Source organism: Apaloderma vittatum, unplaced genomic scaffold, assembly GCF_000703405.1.
Source record: "Apaloderma vittatum isolate BGI_N311 unplaced genomic scaffold, ASM70340v1 scaffold23953, whole genome shotgun sequence".
NCBI classification, from domain to species: Eukaryota; Metazoa; Chordata; class Aves; order Trogoniformes; family Trogonidae; genus Apaloderma; species Apaloderma vittatum.
Window position 1 is genome coordinate 14,788 of NW_009708992.1, and position 21,191 is coordinate 35,978.

General features: G+C 35.9%; 1 protein-coding gene across 1 annotated transcript in view; it reads right to left on the reverse strand.

Annotated features, from left to right (window-relative positions):
- The window catches only part of LOC104271927 (uncharacterized protein CXorf22-like), a gene marked incomplete at both ends in the record, with an annotated part of 58,259 nt that overhangs the window by 12,741 nt on the left and 24,327 nt on the right, over positions 1–21,191 (reverse strand). Inside the window, 2 exons of the mRNA XM_009866765.1 lie at positions 7,659–7,868; positions 8,511–8,703. Of these exons, the coding sequence (XP_009865067.1) occupies positions 7,659–7,868; positions 8,511–8,703 (403 nt within the window). The remainder of the gene's footprint in view (positions 1–7,658; positions 7,869–8,510; positions 8,704–21,191) is intronic.

Genomic DNA, 21,191 nt, shown 5'->3' on the forward strand with positions numbered 1-21,191 from the left:
ACCGAATCGAAACAGGCGGACCTGCGAGACGTCGCTGGATCTGTGGTGGTAGCTATACTTCTTGTTATCTTGAACTTTTACTGCTTTACTTTTCCTTTTCCTTATCTCTCTTTCCTATCGCTCTCCAGTGGTTGTTAGTCAATAAAGCATTTTGCTTTTGTGACATCTGACACCGTTTGTGTCTTGATTTCACCTTTGTGATCAAAACGAATCACCTTGACTCTAATCCCTATCAGGTATAACCGGGTCAAGACAGCTGGTGAGGGAAAAGAGCTTGAGGACGAGTGCATGGATCCTGCAAGTCAACAACTGATTCCATAACTGACATTGACAGTGAGGATTCAGGTCGTGTAACCGTGGGTCTATCATGGCTGCAGTGACCATGAGACGTCTAGTTGACAATTCTGAAAGGAGTAAACAAGGTAAAAAGCCATATTATAACGTTGGAATTCAGAAGAGCAGACTTTGGCCAGAAAAGAGCCACGAGGATGAAGATGGGACTGAAGAACCTGTCATATGAGGAGAGACTGAGAGTTGCAAGTGCTCAGCCTAAAGAAGAGAAGGCCCAGGGGGTCTTACCTACATGTATAAACATCTGATGGGAGGGAGTAAAGAAGATGAAGCCAAACTCTTCTTGGTGATGCTCAGTGAGAGCACAAAATGCAATGGGTACAAAATGAAATACAAGAATTTCTATCTAGTCATAAGAAAATAAAAAAAATTTACCATGATTGTGGCTGAAAGCTGGAAGAGTCTGCCCAGAGAGGGTTGTGGAATTTCTGTCTTTGGAGATATTCAAAAAACAACTGTAAAACAGTGTGAATTCTGAATTGAGGAGAGGGTTTGAAGATGGGTCCTAGATTATTTCTGAAGGTTTATTCAAACCTCAACCATTCTGTGATAATAAATATCAACCCACTTATTGGCCATCTGTTCACTCATCATCATTACCTATTTTAATATGGTGTTTCCCCAAAAGTGCAATTTGAATGGAAACTTCAAGAAGAATGATTCAGCATCTACAAAAACTTATCTCAGTTTCAAAAGATAACAGTCCATTCAAAGGACTTGCTTAAAATCATCTTGTATCACTGACATTTATCTGGTTACAAAGCTAGAAGTCCTATGCAACATATTTAGTCTGTATTTGTAGCAGAGCTTAACTAAATAATATAAAAGTCTGTTAGAATGAGATACCTGTGTTGCTAGCAAATGTGAAGTTACTAAATGTGTTAAATTATTCAGTGTATTCAGTTTTATAATGCTTAATAAAGCAAGGAAAAAAAATTGTTATCTACTTGAGCCATCATTGCCACTGTTATTTCAGTGCTTATTCTCAATACATATTTTCAAAGAACACAGAGCAGGAGATTGGTCATTAAATATATTGTGTTTACCAACATCTGAAACCTGATGATCACCAAAACTAAAGCTCCAGCTGTGAAGACAAAAATATACCATGCAAGACACTGTATAAAAGCAGTTTGTTGGCTTCTCTTAAATTAACTCTGATATTCTTCATTTGTTTGTTTTAATGTTTGTGAAAAGACAAAAGAACATGAATAAAAATATATTTACCCTTTTTATTTTGCTCTACAACATTTCAGACTTTTTTTAAGTAGAAACAAGTTGATTTATTTTGTACCGGTGTACTCTAAATGCTATAGAAATACAGGCATAGTTAAATAATCCTACTTCAACAGTATTCATCAAGAGACACAGAGAACAGGTAGAAATTTCTAAAGAGAACGACACATTTCTGTAGCAACATTGCTTCGGTAAGCTAAAAAAATATTGAAGGGAAGCTGACACTACTCATTTAGGAAACAGAATAAACTCCTTGCAGAATGGGTTAGTGCCAAAAAGAAACTTGACATGACACTGAGGCATTTTAAAGATCTTTAGGAACAAGGAATAACCTATATGGAGGAAACAAGAAGTTGTAATTTAAAAATAAATAAAGACCTGCTCTTCTCCCTCTCCCAGTATTTCTCAAACAGAGAAATGAGGGAACAGGAAGGGAGAGCAGTTCCTCAACACTGAGGAGCCCTTATCCTTTGTAGCAAGATCTCAGGCTTCCACAGCAGTCTAGTACAATAATAAATAGTGACAGACTCACGATTTCACACAATATACAAGACATACAGCTGGGAAAGTAGCTATAGCATGTGTTTTCTAGTAGTAACAATTATGTCAGTTCCTAATTTCTGAATGATGGACACTTTAGCTGGCAGGGACCACCAAAACTGTAGAAAGCCACAAGAATAGAAAAGGCGTGATTAACGAGTTCGGACCATCTTGGTTTTCAAAAGCACTCCCAACTATCTGAAGTAGGTCAAAGGAAAGCAGCAAAGAAGCATGCAAATATCAAGAACTCCGTTTTCTAGCTCCCTGCTCTCTTCAAATCTAAATCGTACTGAAAGAAATTGACAGCTCTGGATCTCTAAGGCGAGCCAGGAGAATACTTGTATTGACATTTGCCAACAGTGACTACTATAAAGAGGCAAAGGTTTAGGCACGCTTCCCAAGAGCAAATGGGAATGTACTGTTCCCCTCCATGCAACATTGAGATCTAATGGACTATCAAAACAACTGGAACCAATTCATAACTGGGTACCTTTTCATGACTATGTCTCAGTTGCATCGTGTTGTTATTAGAGGCCAAAAATCCCCAACATCCTCTGCCCCTGAAGTTCCAGTCATACACAATGTGAATAACATCAGAAATGGCCTGAGTTTCCCCAGCTTCCCAGTGGGAAAGGGAAAAGAAAATGGAGAACTGTAGAATATGAGAGGCAAGGACCTCAGCACATTTGTGTCATCAATGATCACAGCAGTTTATCCACTCATCGCATGTGGGAGGTTTTGGATATTTTGCTGCCCGGAGCACCATTTCCTTTGATTGTATGATACAACATGTGCCTGGTTTTTCTACTTATTTTTTAGAAAGAATAAGTTAAACGTCATTTCAATCAGGATGGCAGAAAACTTATTTTCCTGTTAAATTATTTATCTAATCAATATATAAAAAGATATAATAGAACCATAGAATAGCCTAAGCTGGAAGGGACCTTAGAGATCATTTTAATCCAGCCTCCCTGTGGCCAGGGATGCCACCTCTCGACTAGATCAGGCAACATATGGGGACCGAACAGGAATCAAACCTGTGACCTCAGCGTTGTTAGTGCCACGCTCAGCTGACTGAGCTAACCAGCCCCCATAATAAGAATTAGAGAAGCACAGAAACATGCCACATCTGCAGAGTCTTTTTTTGGCTTAGTTTTTCAAGTTGAAGGAAATAAGTGTCACAGCTAAATATTTCTGCCTATTTCCTAAATACTTGCTCTAGACATTCTTGAATTTTATGTTATCTTTTATTTCTGTATTCCTATCAGCCTCATACAAGGAAATGTCATTTATTCTGCTTTGCTCAAAAAAAGCAAAAAGGAAGATTAGAGATTTAAAATATCATTAGAAATTAACTGCAAATTCGCATTTAACGCAGTCATTAAATAAATATTAATGCACTTTCTTATGATCCTTTTAATGGAATCTGTGCACACAGCAAATTACTTGCATAAATGACAACCATAAATCTCCTCAGTTTTCTTTTAGATACATAAAGCATGGTTTTGCTCCAAAACGATTGCCTATTGACTTTCAAATGTTTTCTGTAAAGTAGCCAAATTCAATAATATCTATCCTCTGCCCAATTTTCTCTCTGATTTAATGAAAAAAACCCCCATATTTAATGGACTTAATATTGACTAAGTGAATCAACGCTACTGACATTTTAGACTAGAATTTAGAAAAGCAAAGCACCACTGAGCCTAACTAAAAAATCACCAGAACAGAATATCTGTCATGTCAATACTCATGCTTTGAAATACACCTACAATTAATTTTGCTTAGAAGTTAAGACTGCTCTTCTAAACAGTTAAATACAGGACATGATATTTTACCAACATATAGAAGTACCATTTTAACTCACTTATTTTAATTCTATCCCAGAACAGAGAATACGAGTTGAAGTTAAACATTTTAATTCAAATAACTTCAAATTACATATTACTACTTTGAAAATGGAAATACAAAAAGAGAATACCTGACAAATTCATACTTCTTCAGCAACTGATACTGTGAGATTTCATGGCCTATTAAACCAGGAACCTATTCAAGACTAGTTAGCTTTTATTGGTCATTCAATGTTTTATTATTAAAGATCTAGAAGGCCCTGAAATCTTATCTACCAGAAAGACTCACATTACCAGAGCAGTTCAAATTCATTAGTTACACAGTGTGAAACAAACTGTTCAAATGCTTAGAGAATTAGTTGAACCAGGTTTGAACACATTGCAGAGGTCTCCGATGGAGGGGGAAAAATGGAAGTAGATACGCAAAGAAAAAGAAATTGCAGCTGTACGTTACTACATAGTGGAATATCAAAGCACATTGTAATATTAACAGTGGTAACAAAACCTAAGCCTGGATAAATTTGTCACAGATTTTTATTAGAATAAAAACAATACACACGGGATTAGAGAACCAGGCACGTAGTTTTTGAAGGAAAGGATTCTTTCTGTTTATGACAAAAATAATTCTTCCAAAAGCCAATATGAATAATATTACTATACAGACTAACAGCACACACAGAATCCCTTTGTTTTGGATCATGTGCTAATTCATCCAGTTGTGTTCAGGTTTTATACCATCTGCACCTACAGTCCACGCCCACACCCAACTGCCTGACAAGGAAATCACTTGTGCATTGGTAAAGCAATGTTCTAAGTTCTGTCCTTCAACAAATATCTATCCACTATGTTTTAAAATACAGCAACAATTCCTGAGCATGAATTTTCTCACCTTCACAGACAGGGATGCCTTTTAAAGTTCCTTTGATGACTTTTATTTCATATCTTTTTTTCAAAAACACATTGAGTTTGCCTTTAAATCAGGGATGGCATCTTTTATTTCATTTTAATGGGAAATACAGGAAAAGGTTTATTACACAGTAGAAAGGATTATTTCTCTATAACAAGCTTTGAGAAGCTGCTAGTGCATCATATATAAAGTTATTAAAACTAAATATTGTACCTGCTCAGCAGCTATATTTCAGACCTGATCAGAATTAAATTATCCATTTCTCATAATTACTTCAAGCTTTAGCACACATTTATGAATCACGTCCCACACAATGATTAAATCTTAAATAAAATTAATAAGAAATAGATTCTTGACTGACAAACTATATAGAAAAATATAAAATACTAATCCAATGTGAGCAGCAATAATGGAAAGATCCATAAACCTTGCATCAAAATAACATAAAATTTAATTTTATGTTTAGGAAAAAGCCCATTCTAAGCTGTAGGGCAGAGATACTTAACCCTCAAATAGCTGCTTTACTGCAAATAACAACTGCAGGAATGATTTTTAATCACAACAGTACCTATCCTTCCTCCCCATGCACACGCCAATTCATCCCAACAAGGAGAGAGATGAATAAAAAAGACAAATGCTGAAAACTGTTATTTTTGTGCAGAACATTTAATAACAAATTTGATCTCCATTTACCAGGGGCAAAGGAAAAGTTCTGCATTGCTTTTCACCATTAAAGTTACTTAAAAAGTAGCCTACTACTACTTTAAAATCAAAATAAGATGTATGAATTTCATGTTTGCTTATGTCTTCATCACTAAACAGTGTTTCAAATTTTTTATGAACACTGCATATCAACTCCAAGTGTTCTGTTCTAAAGGAATTTAGGTGTAACAGGAATTAGACTACAAAAATTCCCAAGTATTTTTCAGGTGCTTATAATCCCAAATAATTTCACTACTTTTGAAAATTTCAGATGCTGTCTGGCGTAGTGCACAAGATTCTATCTGACGAAATACATAAATAAATTACTAACAACGTAAAGCACACCTGTCCCTTATCCCTTCTCTCTTATAGTGCCAACTTCTGCTGATGCTGCTGTCCAGAAAGTCTCTCTCTAAGGCAGTGCAGAAAACACTGAAAAGCCCAGCAGGGAGAGAAAGAGGAAGAGAACGGACAACAATTCTCCGTACTTTACTCTCCAGTCCTGTGTCTCATATATCAGAAATATATGAGAAATAACAATATTCTGTATACTTTTCAAACAGGAAATACAGTCTAAAGCTGAAAAGTATCCCTGGTGTACTTTTATGAATTCCTCGTATTACACATACAAAAACTATGAAGATTACAACAGATAAATATGTGCATACATATATGTGTATATATATATATATTAGAAACTCTAAACAGTAAGTTGCACTGATGTAGATGAGCAACATCCATCCATATAGACTTGTGCCACCTGGCTGTTAAAATGATTCCTTTTTATCTTATGCCCCAAAGACCACCTTCACTGAGATCAGGAGTCAGCCTCCTTTGCTGATAAATCATTTCTGTATAAAGCTACCCAAAGGTACTGCCCTGCTCCTGGTAAACCAAAAGAAAAAAAAAACCACAAAACAAACAAACAAAGAAACTAACCCAAATTACAGTTCCCAATTCCTATCTTGGAACACACATATGCAGCTCTCCTTCCCAGTTGATAAAAAACAACCAAACAAAACCAACAAATCCAAACCCAACACAAGCCACAAGTAAACAAATAAACAAAACTAAACACACCAAAAAAATCAAATCAAAAGAAAACCAACCCAACTCATAACTTTCCACCTGAAGGATGCCATATTGATCTTTGGTATGGACAGTAGCCTTCAGATTCCTAATAAGCTAATTAAGTAACATTCTTATAGATACTGAAGGAAGAACCAGATCAGAAAATGCTTCATCTAAGAGGATACAAACTCATACTAGACTGTTCTCCTCTAAAAAGCTGAAAAACAGAGAATATAAAATCAGATAAGGAAAAATTAAGGATTGAGATGCAACAGTAGATGAGTTAAAAGTGACATTTTAAAAAATTATTAAAAGCAAAAGAAAAGGCACACACACAAAGATAATAGCAGAGCACAGAGATGTCTTTTCTTGAATTGTTGGATACCAGAGGAACACCTGAAGCTTTTGAGAGGACTGAAAATGGAGTCATCCTTTGGAAGATGACTGCAACTTCATAAAAATTGGCAAACATGATTAGAATCACTAGCTCTTTCAGATGATAGAAAAGAGACTCTAAATCAGTCACAAACATTTCATTGTTTTAAAAAATGAATCATAGGAAAAAGGCTCAATGAAATAAAATTTCAGACTTTGGCTCAACTCAGTCAAAATCGAGCATGGAATTGACTGTAAAATTTTAATAGGGTGTTTTTCAAAAGGAAAATATTTTGTAATAGAACGCTGCGATTTACTGAATGAAGGCCATGTATCTCCAAAGTAATCTGAGATGACTGAAGTAGACATAAGAACTACTAAGTAGATATGAATGAGATATAAGACCTCAAGATGGTCCCTTTGATGAATCTTACCTTAAAGACCAAAACCAGAATTTTGTGGGTTTGAATTGTATTTCAGTTGAAAAAAGAAATATTTCTATGTCTCATTTTTGGAGTTTTTTTCAGAATGACTCATTTGTCTTTACCCAGCCACTATGAGTTCTCTGTCTTATATCCAACTTTGTCAGTTTGTACCCTTCCGAAACTAATTTCAATCATGCGCATTACCTGTTTTCCTCTTCATCAATGAAGAACATATTCCCTAAAAACGACACTGGCCTAGATGATCTGAAGCTCATATGACAAATTAGTTCCTTATTTGTGCCATCTGATGAAGGAACAATATCTTGTCCTTTTGGGAAGTGCACAGAAAAAGGGTAAATCCTGTCACCATCTTCGAGTTCAAGCTCTGGAAGTTCAACTCGAATTCGTGATTGCCTGTGTTAAAAATAAATAGTAACGGTGTTTGTGCTGACAGTTTGACAGTAATAAAGTTGATTCACAGATTCACACATTTACAAAATTGCTTTTCACAGTTAAATACAGAAGAATAACTTCAGTTTTGAAGCATAAATCAAATGAAACTAAAGAATTAAAATTCCTTTAGAATTTAGATGCTGGTTTGTTTTCTACATACGTATCTGAACATTTCATACTGACCCACAATAGTTCAATATTTAAATGCAGAAGAAGAGCAATTTTCACCAACTGTGCTACAAAGAGCATTAGTATTACTTCCTTACCTTAGGTTTCCTACACTTTAAACTTTCATTAATATTGATAAAACTGCAATTATTGCATAACAAGTTAGAGTAAGTTTTAAAACAGAAATATGAAGGGGAAATTCATACAGATACTTAAGATGCATACATAATTTTAGGTTCCAGTTCTGAAATAATAATGGGCAGTCAGTTCAGGTCCATATGGAATTCTTTCCGTTACAAAAAAATAGACAAATCACTTGACAAATTACTACAATTCAGATGAGATAAGACAATAAATATTTGAAGGTAAATTTCATCTCATTATTTTATGGCAACTTAAGAGAGTTCTGTAATAAATGTATTCTGAGATATTTACCTTAAATAATCTTTTGGAATTATATTGATGGCTGTGTCTGTTTTCACATCCAGAGGAACTGGCATCAGTATTAAAAAGGGGGGATCAAAATTTATTTTTGGTGACTTCACAATGCCAGACAATGTTATTTTGTAGTGCGATGGATTGTCGTTTAGACACACTGACATTTCAGATGAGTATGTCCCAGGACAAGCTGTTGAAAAGGTAGTAAAAAACAACAACAACAAAAAAACCAAAACAAAACAGAAATTTATATTACTATAAATACATGCAACTAAAAGAGTTATAGTAAGAGATTTTGGATGGCGGGTTTTTTCTTTGTTTTGTTTTCTTGAGTTTTTTGAGGGAGAGGATGGTAAAGTCATTGGTATTTTCTTACTCAAAAGGTAGCTTAACATACACTAAATGTATCAAAAGCTTTAGTAAGAAAGCTTAGAACATTTGCTTGTAGTAAAGAAGAAACTCATACTTTTTTAATTTATCAAAAAATTTTCAAAGTCTTCTTAATTTACTGTATTAATATTACTTTATACATAGCACCAATGCAATGCTTCTCAGAATTCTAAGAATTGCATTCATATTATAAATTACACTAATTAACACAGAGAATGCTAATTTTATAAAGGAATAAATATCAGAAGCATCTAACTGCCAAGAAAAGAAGTTGTTGCCTTTTAAGATGGCAATGCTACATTTCAACAGATGACTAAAACCTACACTCGGTCTCCAAGTCAGCCCCACACAAGCCCAGAGGACAGGTTCTACTCCCCACTGCAAGCATCTCTCATTTCCTTGTGTTCTGCTCCTTCTCATGTGACCTCACTAACGGCTGCAAGACAGTTTGCTCCAAGATGGAAAAGCACATTTTCTTTCACTGATACATGCATCAAGGTGCTTCCCTTCCACAATTATTACACCATCAAAAAAGTCTTCCAAACAATGCAGTGTCACCAAATTTTCCATCATTCCCACCTGCTGAAGAGCTAGCAAAATAAACAATTTTTGAGGGCCAACTACCACTTCTTGTATTTAGAAAGAAACCTGTATGACGTGTTGTAAGACAACCCAAAAATTTTAATCTTTTCATTTTCAAGAAAAACACTTTTCATTTTGATTCCCCTCTGTCGTCAGACTTACTAATCTCTCATCAGGTTAGTAAGCAGGGACACATCTTCACCTAATATTTAAGGAGATAGATAGAAACAAATAACTTCATAATTTTTATGTCTGCATGACCACACGTGCCACTGCAAACAAAATACATGTAACAAGCTCTTCTGATTAGCTCAAACAATTATTTTCACAGTCTAAGAGTTGCCATTGTTTATATACTGAAAGAAAAAAGTCTAATGTCTTCAAAATATCTTGTTTTTTCCCTTCTCATAAGATCCAGTTTCTTCATGGAGATAGTAATAGAGGAGCTTCACAGAAGCCTACTAGCTCACCAGAACATAGCCTGCAGATTCCATTCATTTCAGACTAGAAAGCATTAAACTGGCAAAGTGGAAAAAACAGATGAAAAGGAACTTCCTGCAGTGTTTGCAACATCTGGCTATCTCCCTGAGAAAGGGAAATCAGCTTTAGGAGACAATACTCCTGAGAAGGCTAAGAAGCCTGTGTATTGGGGTTTGACACAGCTAGGATACACCTTTTCTTGCACTTAACCCTTTTATGAGGGAATAGTGAGAGAGCATCAGAAAAGGTCATGGAAATCTATCAAGAGCCACACAGTATACCTTTGACACATTTGTGAGAAAATATATTCTACACAAGTTACTTTCATATATGAGCTAGACTGTCTACTGTCCTACAGTTGTGCTCTAACTTAACCATATTTCTGTATCCTATCTTCACATACAGTAAAGTGAAAGGTTATAACCGATAAATATCATAAAGATACAGTACCATCAAGGAAGAAAACTAGAAGAGCATATGTCAGTATCAAAGAATATGTAATTTTCACTAACTCACATTTTAAAAGCTTTATATTAACCCTAGTTCCAAAGTTAGACCTCGAAAAGTTAGGAGATAAACAGTGTTAAGCTTCTTCACACAAATTTTCATCCATACTGTACATAACACTTCTAACAAATCAACTGCATGATCACAGTTGTTTGTGACAGAATCCCTGACATGGTGCAAAAGGCAGAACAGACAGCGTTTACTCTGTGTGTGGCTCCACACACTTACTAACATCAAAATTCTGACTAATATGTTACCCAATAACTCACTGCTTATGTAAGAAACACCAGGATGTTTCAGTACTGTCCTCACTTTAAACAGACACAAACACAAAAAACGTGAATTACTCATTAAGTTTTGTTCATTAGCTTGTAATTCCTAGGGCAAATATTTTCAGGATATTTCATGGTAAACAAATTAGAAACATAGAATCACAGAATGGTTTGGGTTGCAAGGGACCTTGAAAATCATCAAGTTCCAAGCCACCTGCCATGGGCAGGGACACCTCCCACTAGACCAAGTTGCTCAAAGCCCCATCCAGCCTGGCCTGGAACACTTCCAGCGGTGGAGCATCCACAACTTGGCTGAGCAACCTGTTTCAGTGTCTCACCACCCTCACAGAAGAGTTTCTTGCTAATATCTAAGGAGGTTGGATTAAATGATCTCTAAGGTCCCTTCCAGCATAGGCCATTCTATGGTTCTATGATTCTAAATCTACCCTCTCTCAGTTTGAAACCATTATGCCTTATCCTAATCCTACACTTCCTGATAAAGAGTCCCTCCTCTTCTTTCCTGTAAGCCTCCTTTAAATATTTGCAGGCTTCTATAAGGTCTCCCTGGAAACTTCTCTTCTTCAGGCTATTAGAATTATGTCCTGAACTAATAGCCTAAGTCATCACTTTATTCTGTTAATCACAAAATTCGTGAGTATTGTCAAAGCTTTTGCTACTGTTACCATTCTGATATGGCATCATTAATTTCTACAGGGCAAACAACAAGCTGTCCAGCAAATGTGAAAATTTTCCTTAGGGAAATTTGATGATATTTACAGATCTGGCAATCTAAATTTGCTAAAGGCAAATTAAATGCAAAATTTCCTGTTTGTCTTTCCTAGATATATTTATTAGGGGAAATAAGCATTCATTGCCTTACCTTAGAAAAAACTCTGAAAAGAACACAACTTCTCAAAATACATATGTGCATATATTCATTAGCTGCTTCATTTTTGGTCTAATTTGTACTAGAAAGCCCATTCAGTTCAGAGTGCCTAACTCTCCAGCGTGCTACCCTGAGACTTTATGCAGATTCTTTGTTAATAGAAACATAAACAAATCATATTTCTGCTGAAAGTCAATTTTACACATATGCAAGTTCTAACAATACCATTCACACACTTCCAGAGAAATACTTCAAGTCTCCACACCTTCCACTGTTTCAGATGCAATTTAATTTAGCAGCAAAAGTTAGCTCAGATGGCCACCTCTTTAAGGATGCCCATACTCATTTTCCTCTCTAGCAGCACAAATCTAAGTTTTGGTTTATTATTTTTTTCCCCAGAAATCTTAACTGTATAATAGCAGACTTTTTGATCTTTTGAGAGTGTGTGAGAAGAAAGTAATATCACCATTTGCTCTTGTCACTCCCTTAAGTTTGTATTAGATTGTTAATCAGGTCCTACACTTGCCTCCCAAACAAATATTTTTAGTTTAGTTGCCCTGGACTTTCCAGTAATTCACGCCTTATTGCATATAGATGCTTTCAACATAAATGGGTAACAACGAAGGATTTGCATACATTGAAATACATATTTCAGAAAAGTCACAAGTAGTTAGAACTTACAGATAAGCCCTACAGAAAACAAACAAAAAAAACCCAAAAGTAAATTTATCATTTGTCCACTGTCCACTGAACCTGTTAAAGGTCATAGTTATTCAGTATCTTACTGTTGCAGAAAAAAAAAAAAAAATCTAGAAGATGGAGGTCATGACGATCACCTGTGCCCACTGCACAATCATCACGTCTTCCAGGGCACTGAACTGGTAACTCACGGGTGCATTTGTGGGTGTTTTTCCACATGGAATCCAAGAACACAGGTTTATTGTGACTTACTTGTTGCAGATAAGTTTTTTTTCATATCATAACAAGATATAGTGAAATTTTTCATGTACTGTTAATGTATTAAACTATAGTCCAGCAGAAGAGGATTTAGTATACTTTTTTCACAGGTAGCATCACGTTACCACGCAATATATAAACTCTTGAGTTTGATTTAACACTGTAGCATTTTGCACTCTCATTATTATAAATGTTGCAGCATATTTAAACAAATTACTCTAATGCACTCTCAACGTTCATCCTGAGGTTTGTTCACCCTTGCATAAGACAACTTTACAGCACAAACTTATGAAGGTGATTAGCACACCATATTCATCAACTAGGTCTCCTGTGGGGTTTTTGATGTATCTAATGTTCTCTTACAAGAAGGAGCAATTATATTCAGTGAATGTATAGTACAAGCAGGGTATAAATCATGGAAAAATACTTAGAACATCTAATTAAGAGCAATTGATTTTTACAGTTATATACTACAATATTCTGTAAATAAAAGATATGGGAATATAGTAGAAATACAAATAACTTCAAATGATAATTGTCTATCCTGTCATATTTACATATATACACATAAGCATTTACAGACACAATTTATACATTAATTCAAAATACTGGATTTTGTGTGCTGTTCTCTGCTTCACAGCCTTCGCAACACGCAGGCAATTTTAATATGTTGTCATGATGTAAACAGCTAAATAGACCAACCATCATACAGATGATCATTTTGCTTATTCATTAATCATATGATCCCTCTCCAGCTGTTGCACAGAATAGCGTTAGAAAATTTTCCCAAGTTCCCTCTGTCTTAAACACCAGAGCAGTACTTCGAAGAAAAAGATGCAACCCTCTGCTCATCCATGCCATAAAAATCATCAGATATCTGGAATTATAGATTTATTTAATTTTATCTTCCAAGTCTAATATTGCCCTGTGCAATTTTCTTTTTCAAGGTATATTTGTTAACCTAACCAATTCAAAACACAGCTAATATATCTCTTCTAGATGAATATGCTTCTCTAATTCAAAGCACACTAAAACATTTGCGTTCCTCATAAGTGATTATTTTAATATGATCCACAACTATTCTAACCATACGCACACTCTGCAAAAGTATCTATTAGAATACCCACTCAAAGTTACAACTTATTTTGTAGCCTTTGTTATCCAAAATGTTGCAGAAAAATGATGCCCTACTGAAAACAAAGTAGAAATTAACAAAAGGAGAAAAAAATGTTTAACTTTCCATACTTCAATTCCTCTTTCCTCTGCATTCTTACTACAAAGACCTGGAGACATAATACGTTTTTATTCCTCATTTTCTTAATCTATTTTTCCTCTGAGTTGCATCACAACAACTTCTCAAAATTCAGAAATTTAGACAAAGCCTTTCTTCTGTCTAGACACACTCTCCAGACATTCTTTGAGTAGATTGTTACACCCTTCATAAGTAAACTGAGATTTCAAGTCCATAGTTCTAAAACTTTGTAGAACTGAACAACTGAAAAGAGATAACTTCCAGATTTTTCTCCCACAATATCTCTCTGTAATTTGTCCAGTCTTCTTGTTATTCTTCCCTTGCTGAATAACCTTTTCTGATGTTCATATTCTAACATTTTATCACACACTTGGGCAATATTTTCCTTCAATTTACCTAGTATCCTTGGGAGATTTTTATTTCATATTGCTCCAACACAATTTTTTTAGCAAAAACTTTCATCTCTATTTTATTTTGATAACCTGTGTAAGTTATCACTAAAACCTGACTGCGGAACTGCAGAGACGAGACAGAGAAGAGATCACATAATTTGGTTCCAAAACCAGGGATTACATAAAGTAAAAACCAGAACCTATCTAGTAAAAAAATCTTCACTGCACTGAATACATTTTATGGCTGTTTCATACACATGTGGTTCAGAGCCAGAAACCAGGGTTTGTGCAGTTTGGAGGAATGTAGGGGGAAAGGAGAAAAAGAGATGAATCAAAGCCAGAAACATGCCCTAAATGTTTTTGCTCAGCCTTCCAATAGTAAATGGCATTTAACTTTCTTCCAGCAGTTTAATTTGTAATAATATATAATTTAACAGAGTAATCTAAATATATATTTTAAAAGGATACCTCATGAACAGCTCAGAAGAGTAAAAACTACAACCATAGATACTGATTGGGTCAGAAACTTTCCAGATATTATATGCACAAAGAAGTACTACTTCAGAGAAGTCAGAATTTGGTACTCAAAACGAAAATTGAAAGAATTTAAAACAAAGAACTTCTAAATAATTCTAAAAAAAAAATCATTATATATTAATTATTTTCCACTTCATGAAGCAAAATCACAAATTGATGTGATATTTCTTCAACTATAAATTGAACAGACAAAAGATGGCTAAAAGGCATAAAACATAATGGAGAAATATTGTGAAGCACAGCAAGCAACTCCAAGGAACACATGCAATTAAATATAGCTCTTGCATATTCACATGTTTGCAGAGCAACATTCAATACAGTTTTCTCTATTTATCATACAGAAGCACAGTAAGACCCTTATACCTATATTTTATTATTTTAATTAGATTAAATTTTTCCCAGTACTTAACTGAGGTTATAGATTTTAATCCTATCAAAGACTAGCAGCGATGTCTTTCTCTAGGGCAGGGCTGCTCAGCTGATGATTCAGGATCAGATCCAACTGAGAAAACAACTCTTTTTCCCCCTGAGAATGCTGGGGCCCCAAAAGTAGGCCACCTAAAACCGTCAAAATGGCTGAGTTCTGTAGGCAAGAACTACATATGCTGACAGGCTTTATCAACTCAAATACTGTGTTACATTACTCTCTACCCTAAACACTTGACTTGGAATAAGGTAGAATCCTAATACTCATGTTCTGCCATTCCTCTTTCAGTGTATGTGGTCAATTACCATCTTCCTTCACGTTCCCAAGTTCTGTTAAAAATCTATTTAACATTTTTTACTTCATGTCTAGTTGCCTGAGCAGATTACCCACAAAATACCATTTTTGCGTCTCATTGACACAGGAAATTTCCATGCTTATCCAAATTACAGCTATCTAGAAAAAAAGTTCACACACATTCCAAGTACTCTTGGAAAGCTTCAGTGTCAAAAGTCAGTTAACCTAAACACACACAAAGGAGCAGTATCAAAAATGATTCAGCTACCCCAGCCTTTGATGCTTTCTACGTGCAAAACTTGATTGATAAAGCACTGGCTCAACAGACGGGCCCAAAGAATGGTGGTCAATAGAGTTAAATCCAGCTGGTGGCCAGTCACAAGTGGCGTTCCCCAAGGCTCAGTGTTGAGACCATTTCTATTTAACAACTTTATTGATGCTCTTGAGAAGGACACAGAGTGTATCATCACTAAGTTCACAGACGACACCAAGTTAGGTGGGACTGTTGATCTGCACGAGGGTAGGGAGGCCCTGCAGAGAGACTTGGATAGATTGGATGGATGGGCCAATGTCAACTGTATGAGCTTCAACAAGGCCAAGTGCCAGGTCCTGCACTTGGGCCACAGCAACCCCATGGAATGTTACAGGCTTGGGGAAGTGTGACTGGAAAGCTGCCTGGCAGAAAGGGACCCGGGCGTTCTAATCGCCAAGTGGCTGAATACGAGCCAGCAGTGTGCCCAGGTGGCCAAGAAGGCCAGTGGCATCCTGGCTTGTATTAGAAGTAGTGTGACCAGCAGGAACAGGGAGGTGATTGTCCCTCTGTACTTGTGAGGCCACAGGTATCAAGTATTTTGTCCAGTTTTGGGCACCTCAATACAAGAGAGATTTCGAGGTGCTGGAGCGAGTGCAGAGGAGGACAATGAAGCTGGTGAAGGGCCTGGAGAATAGATCTTACGAAGAACGATTGAAGCATCTGGGGCTGTTTAGTTTGAAGAAGAGGAGGCTGAGGGGAGACCTCATCACTCTACAACTACCTGAAAGGACATTGTAGAGAGGTTGGTGCTGGTCTCTTCTCACAGGTAATTAGTGATAGAACATGAGGGAACGGCTTCAGATGGCAACAGGGGAGGTTTAAATTGGACATTAGGAAAGAATTTTCTCAAAGACTAGAAAGACATTGGAATAGGCTGCCCAGGGAGGTGGTTGAGTCACTTCGTAGAGCAGGGTTAATGGCTGGACTCGATGATCCCAAGGGTCTTTTCCAACCTGAAGGATTTTATGGCTCTATGATGCTTTATACATGCAAACTAGACTTTTCAAATAATGCTATAAAATGACTCCATGCTTTGTGTTAGGGGGTGCAACTGTCTTATTTTCTCAGAACCACAACAAATCTTTCTTTTGTCATTTTAATTTGTTATTTACTCATGTCAACTGGAAGCTAGTCAAAACAAGTGCTAGTTATGAATCACCCCAAAAAGTTAATTAAACAGATCTATGAAAATGGCATATTGGTCAAACTACCGGTAGAAGAACTCAGAAAATTACTTACAAGGGCAGAAGAACACAGCAATACTGATTTTTTGTCCTGGATCAAGAAATCCAGTCTGCAGACTAAATTTAAAAACATCGTCTCCTGTATTTTTGACTGCATCACCACAACTCAATTTCCATGTCAGCTGCTGCCCTGAGATATTCTTCAGGTCAAGCTTCTGTAAATATTTGCAGAGAGAGGAGAACATGATTAAAGATGGAAAGCAGCAAGCACCATGGTATTTTCATATTGTTCTGTTCCAAGCATTCTACTTGTAATCAGATCAGATTGAAAGCAAGAACACACTAGAAGCGATGAAGAACGCAGTTTATTATATCGGCAAGGTGAGAGGAGTATGTCTATCAGCACACACTAAATACTTTGCAGTCAGTCACCACATTCACAAAGAGCAATACTTTCTTTCCAGAATGGGAAAATCTCATTTATGCACGCTAAAAGGATCGAAGTATCATGACAGGAATGTTTAGCCAAAAAAAACCCACGAATTTTTTCCTGACACAAATTAAGCACAAGAACTAAATACATGGGTCATGACATCTAGATTTACAGGTGGATATGCTGAAAAAGCAAGTTCAGAATAGGTTTTCAAAACTCATTCTTTCAATTCAATAAGATAAGAGTGGAAACAAAAAAACATTCCATTCTTTTATCTCAGAGTTACTCTTTCAACTCCTAACACATTCATAGCTAGAAAAAGGCCTTGATATTGTATTATCATTTTTATGTGATGATACTTGAGTTGCAAGTGTTTTCATCATTGCCAATAATACTTTTTTATATCCAAATGAAGCCTTGGGAATTAAAACCAATAAATTATGTTACACTGTGTTTTGCATTCGTACAGCCAAATTCTCTGTGTTCCAAAACAGAATTGCCATAGTCGAATATCTTGTTTAGTGCCTCTCTCCCATTAAGCTCTAAGTCATGATCAGGAATTTTTTGGGATAGTCCAGGTGGCACAGATCAGTACCATACAACATGGCAGCAATTTAACTGTATGCACCACTATGACACATTGATTGCATTCCTGAGCTGTCACTGTTTAGTTTACTAGTACCTCTAGGCAGAGGCAGAAAATCTTGGAAAGCTATTTCTTAAACAATTCATGATGAGTTTCTCACAGTGCCTACACTTTCTCATGTGTCAGAGAGTCAGGGCAAGCCCAGTTTTGAGTTTTGGAAAACTCTGTAGTGGTCAAAAGACAAACATAAAATCAAAAACCGAACAAAATGACAATGGGAAAACTTTTCAATATCTGAATAATATATTTGGAACATGACTGAATTCTGAGTTCCAGATCTCTACTCCTTTCCCAGTCATTGCTGAGTATTTAAAAGCTGTAGCCAAGAATAACTATAACAACTTATGATTACTTACCTGAGAATTAATACTTTTATCAGCAATATTGAAATGCGTGTCACTTGAATGTTGTGTGAATTTAAGTTCCATTGAAGAGAACTCCAAGGGCGATTTAAGTGCTGTTGGGAAAAAAACCCAGGATGTTTATACAGTATTATTTTCACAAATATTTCCTAAAGTCCTATCATAAAATCATTGTTTCTACATATTTAACAGAAATGTTTCTCCCCTTGTTTTAAACATGTTGTTCCCATACTACACACATAATTACAGTAATTTAACTGTCTTATGACCCTTTAGTCACATGAAAATTATTTACATTTTTTATCTATCATACTTATAGTATCTCTCCTTCACATAAAAATGCTATAAACAGAGAGCCACGTGATTGTCCTACTGCAGACGAATGTGTTTATATCTGTGATGGTAATCATCAGAAAAGACTTGAAAGATTTTAATAAAAACAACATTTCTCTGAATTTCAATATAGCTGGAACACAGAAACTATCACAAAGGATGAAGTTTAACGAGAAGGTTTAGAAAAACAAGGTACATATTCCCATAGAATCACAGAATGGCCTAGGCTGGAAGGGACCTTAGAGATCATTTAATCCAACCTCCCTATCATGGGCAGGGACACCTCTCAACTAGAAAAGGCAACACATGGAGACCCATGGCCTTATTTTGCTCCTTGATTAAACATTGGAAATTAACTTAGCAAGCACACAGAATCATAGATTTATAGAATGGTTTGGGTTGGAAGGGACCTTAAAGATCATCTATGTCCAACCCCCTGCCATGGGCAAGGACACCCCTCACTAAACCAGGTTGCTCAAAGCCCCATCCAGCCTGGCCTTGAACATTTCCAGGCAGGAGGCATCTGTCTTTTATTAAAATATGCAAGTTTGTTTCACACTCAAAAAAAAAAAAAAAAGCCCAAAGGATCTCCTAATCGCATATCTCACATTAAGTAAACAACAATACTGTTTTTCTTTAAAGCACAGGCATATAAACTCTGTAAACAAACAGTGTTTCAAAGTAGGAATCTAATCTGCTGAAATACTTCCGTCAATATACAGCTATGTCACTCACAAAGTCCTCACCTCATAGAAACTGTCTGTACAAGGAAAACAAAGCACGACTGAAAGGAGGGAAAGGAAATTATCTACCCCATGAAAAAAAATTGTTTGATTTTTTTTTAAAAAAAAAAAAACAAGTCAGCTCACATGAGGACATTACACTGATAACATAATGTGTCTGGCTGAGCTAGGGCTTCTGTCTTTCCCAGTTGAGTTTTCTGGCTTGGTTTTTGTTGTTCAGTGTATTTTTTCTTTTTCAGTTCTTTCTAACATATCAATTAGCAGTCTCCATGTGAAAAATGTTACTTTGTTTTTTAAAAAGTCCAAAATAAAATCCATGATAGATTGAAAATATAGTGACTACACTGGAGTTAAAAGACTGGGCTGAGTGCACCGAGACTATTGTGACTGATTTCTCAGGCTGAACAACCCCAAGTACAAACATTGGATATAGGCTATCGATTTGTCAACCACACTGTCCTGTGCAGTTTGAATCCCACAAAAACTGTCAAAGGAAAAAAGAATTACGAGTGGAAAACAGATGTGCCATAAAGCAGAGTAGTGAGAATTACACATATTTGTCAAATCAAAATTTAAACTCTCAGATTTCTTTAATGTCTTAAAAGATCTCAAAAGGAAGATCCAAATTAAAGCCCTACAGAGAAAGGAAAAGAAGGAAGAAAAACTCAAACATATATAAAAAATGAATAAATTGGAATTGCTTTTACCCCACATTATGCATTTAATTGGCCAAGCCTTTTTCATTGCTCCCAAGATATTTAAACATTACACAAACATCATTCCAGGAAGACACTTAAGTCTCATCTCAAATAAACAGTGGCTACATATTAAAAACTGAGATGAGGAAAGCTAGTGGATTTAACTATACACAATGTGTAGGTCCACAAAACTAAAAGAATCAGACAAAAGACTATAGACAATCACAATTTATTTCTAAGAAAAGCAGAGAAGAATCATGTAAGATATCAATTCCTTGCTGCAGGCAAGTGGCCTTTAAGTTTGGCCATTAACAAACTGTGACAGGCCAGATGAGTACAGAAGCAAACGGACTAAATTATGACCAGTTCTCCCAGATGAGATCAGGGCCAGTCAGAGGCATTTTAAAGGAGTTTTAAATATAGCTAGAGGTCCTAGTTTTGACAAGACTAAAAAAAGAGGAAAAAAAAAGATTGAATGACATAATACTTTTCGACACTTTTCAGATAAACTGCTGTAAATGCTGGGGTCTGCGCGATAAGGTCTAGAAATACTAGTGAATGAGCAGAAAGAGAAATTATGTTTAGTAAACTGATTTTTACACAAGGTAAATGGCTATATAAAAAAGAAAAACATATTTTACCAGCATGTCATAATTATATAAAGTTCAGCTTTACATACACTTAAAAATCCAAATCAAAATTTGAAAATTTTGCAAGTTTCCACAAAATTTACAAAATTATACAACTATCAATCACATTTCAGTTGGTAGTAATTCTCTGCAATCAGAGCACAAGCCAAAATATCACTACGAATACAAGTATCCAAGACCTAGTTTACCTACCAACTGCTTTAACTCTACAGAATGGAAGAGGCACCGTGACTGCCTGTGGCTGAGGAGCCACGATGTGCTTTGTACGCCTGACGTCGGTTGCAAGCGCAAGTCTTGGCTGTGTCAATGGGAAGTCAGCCCGAGGAGTACTGATCGGAAG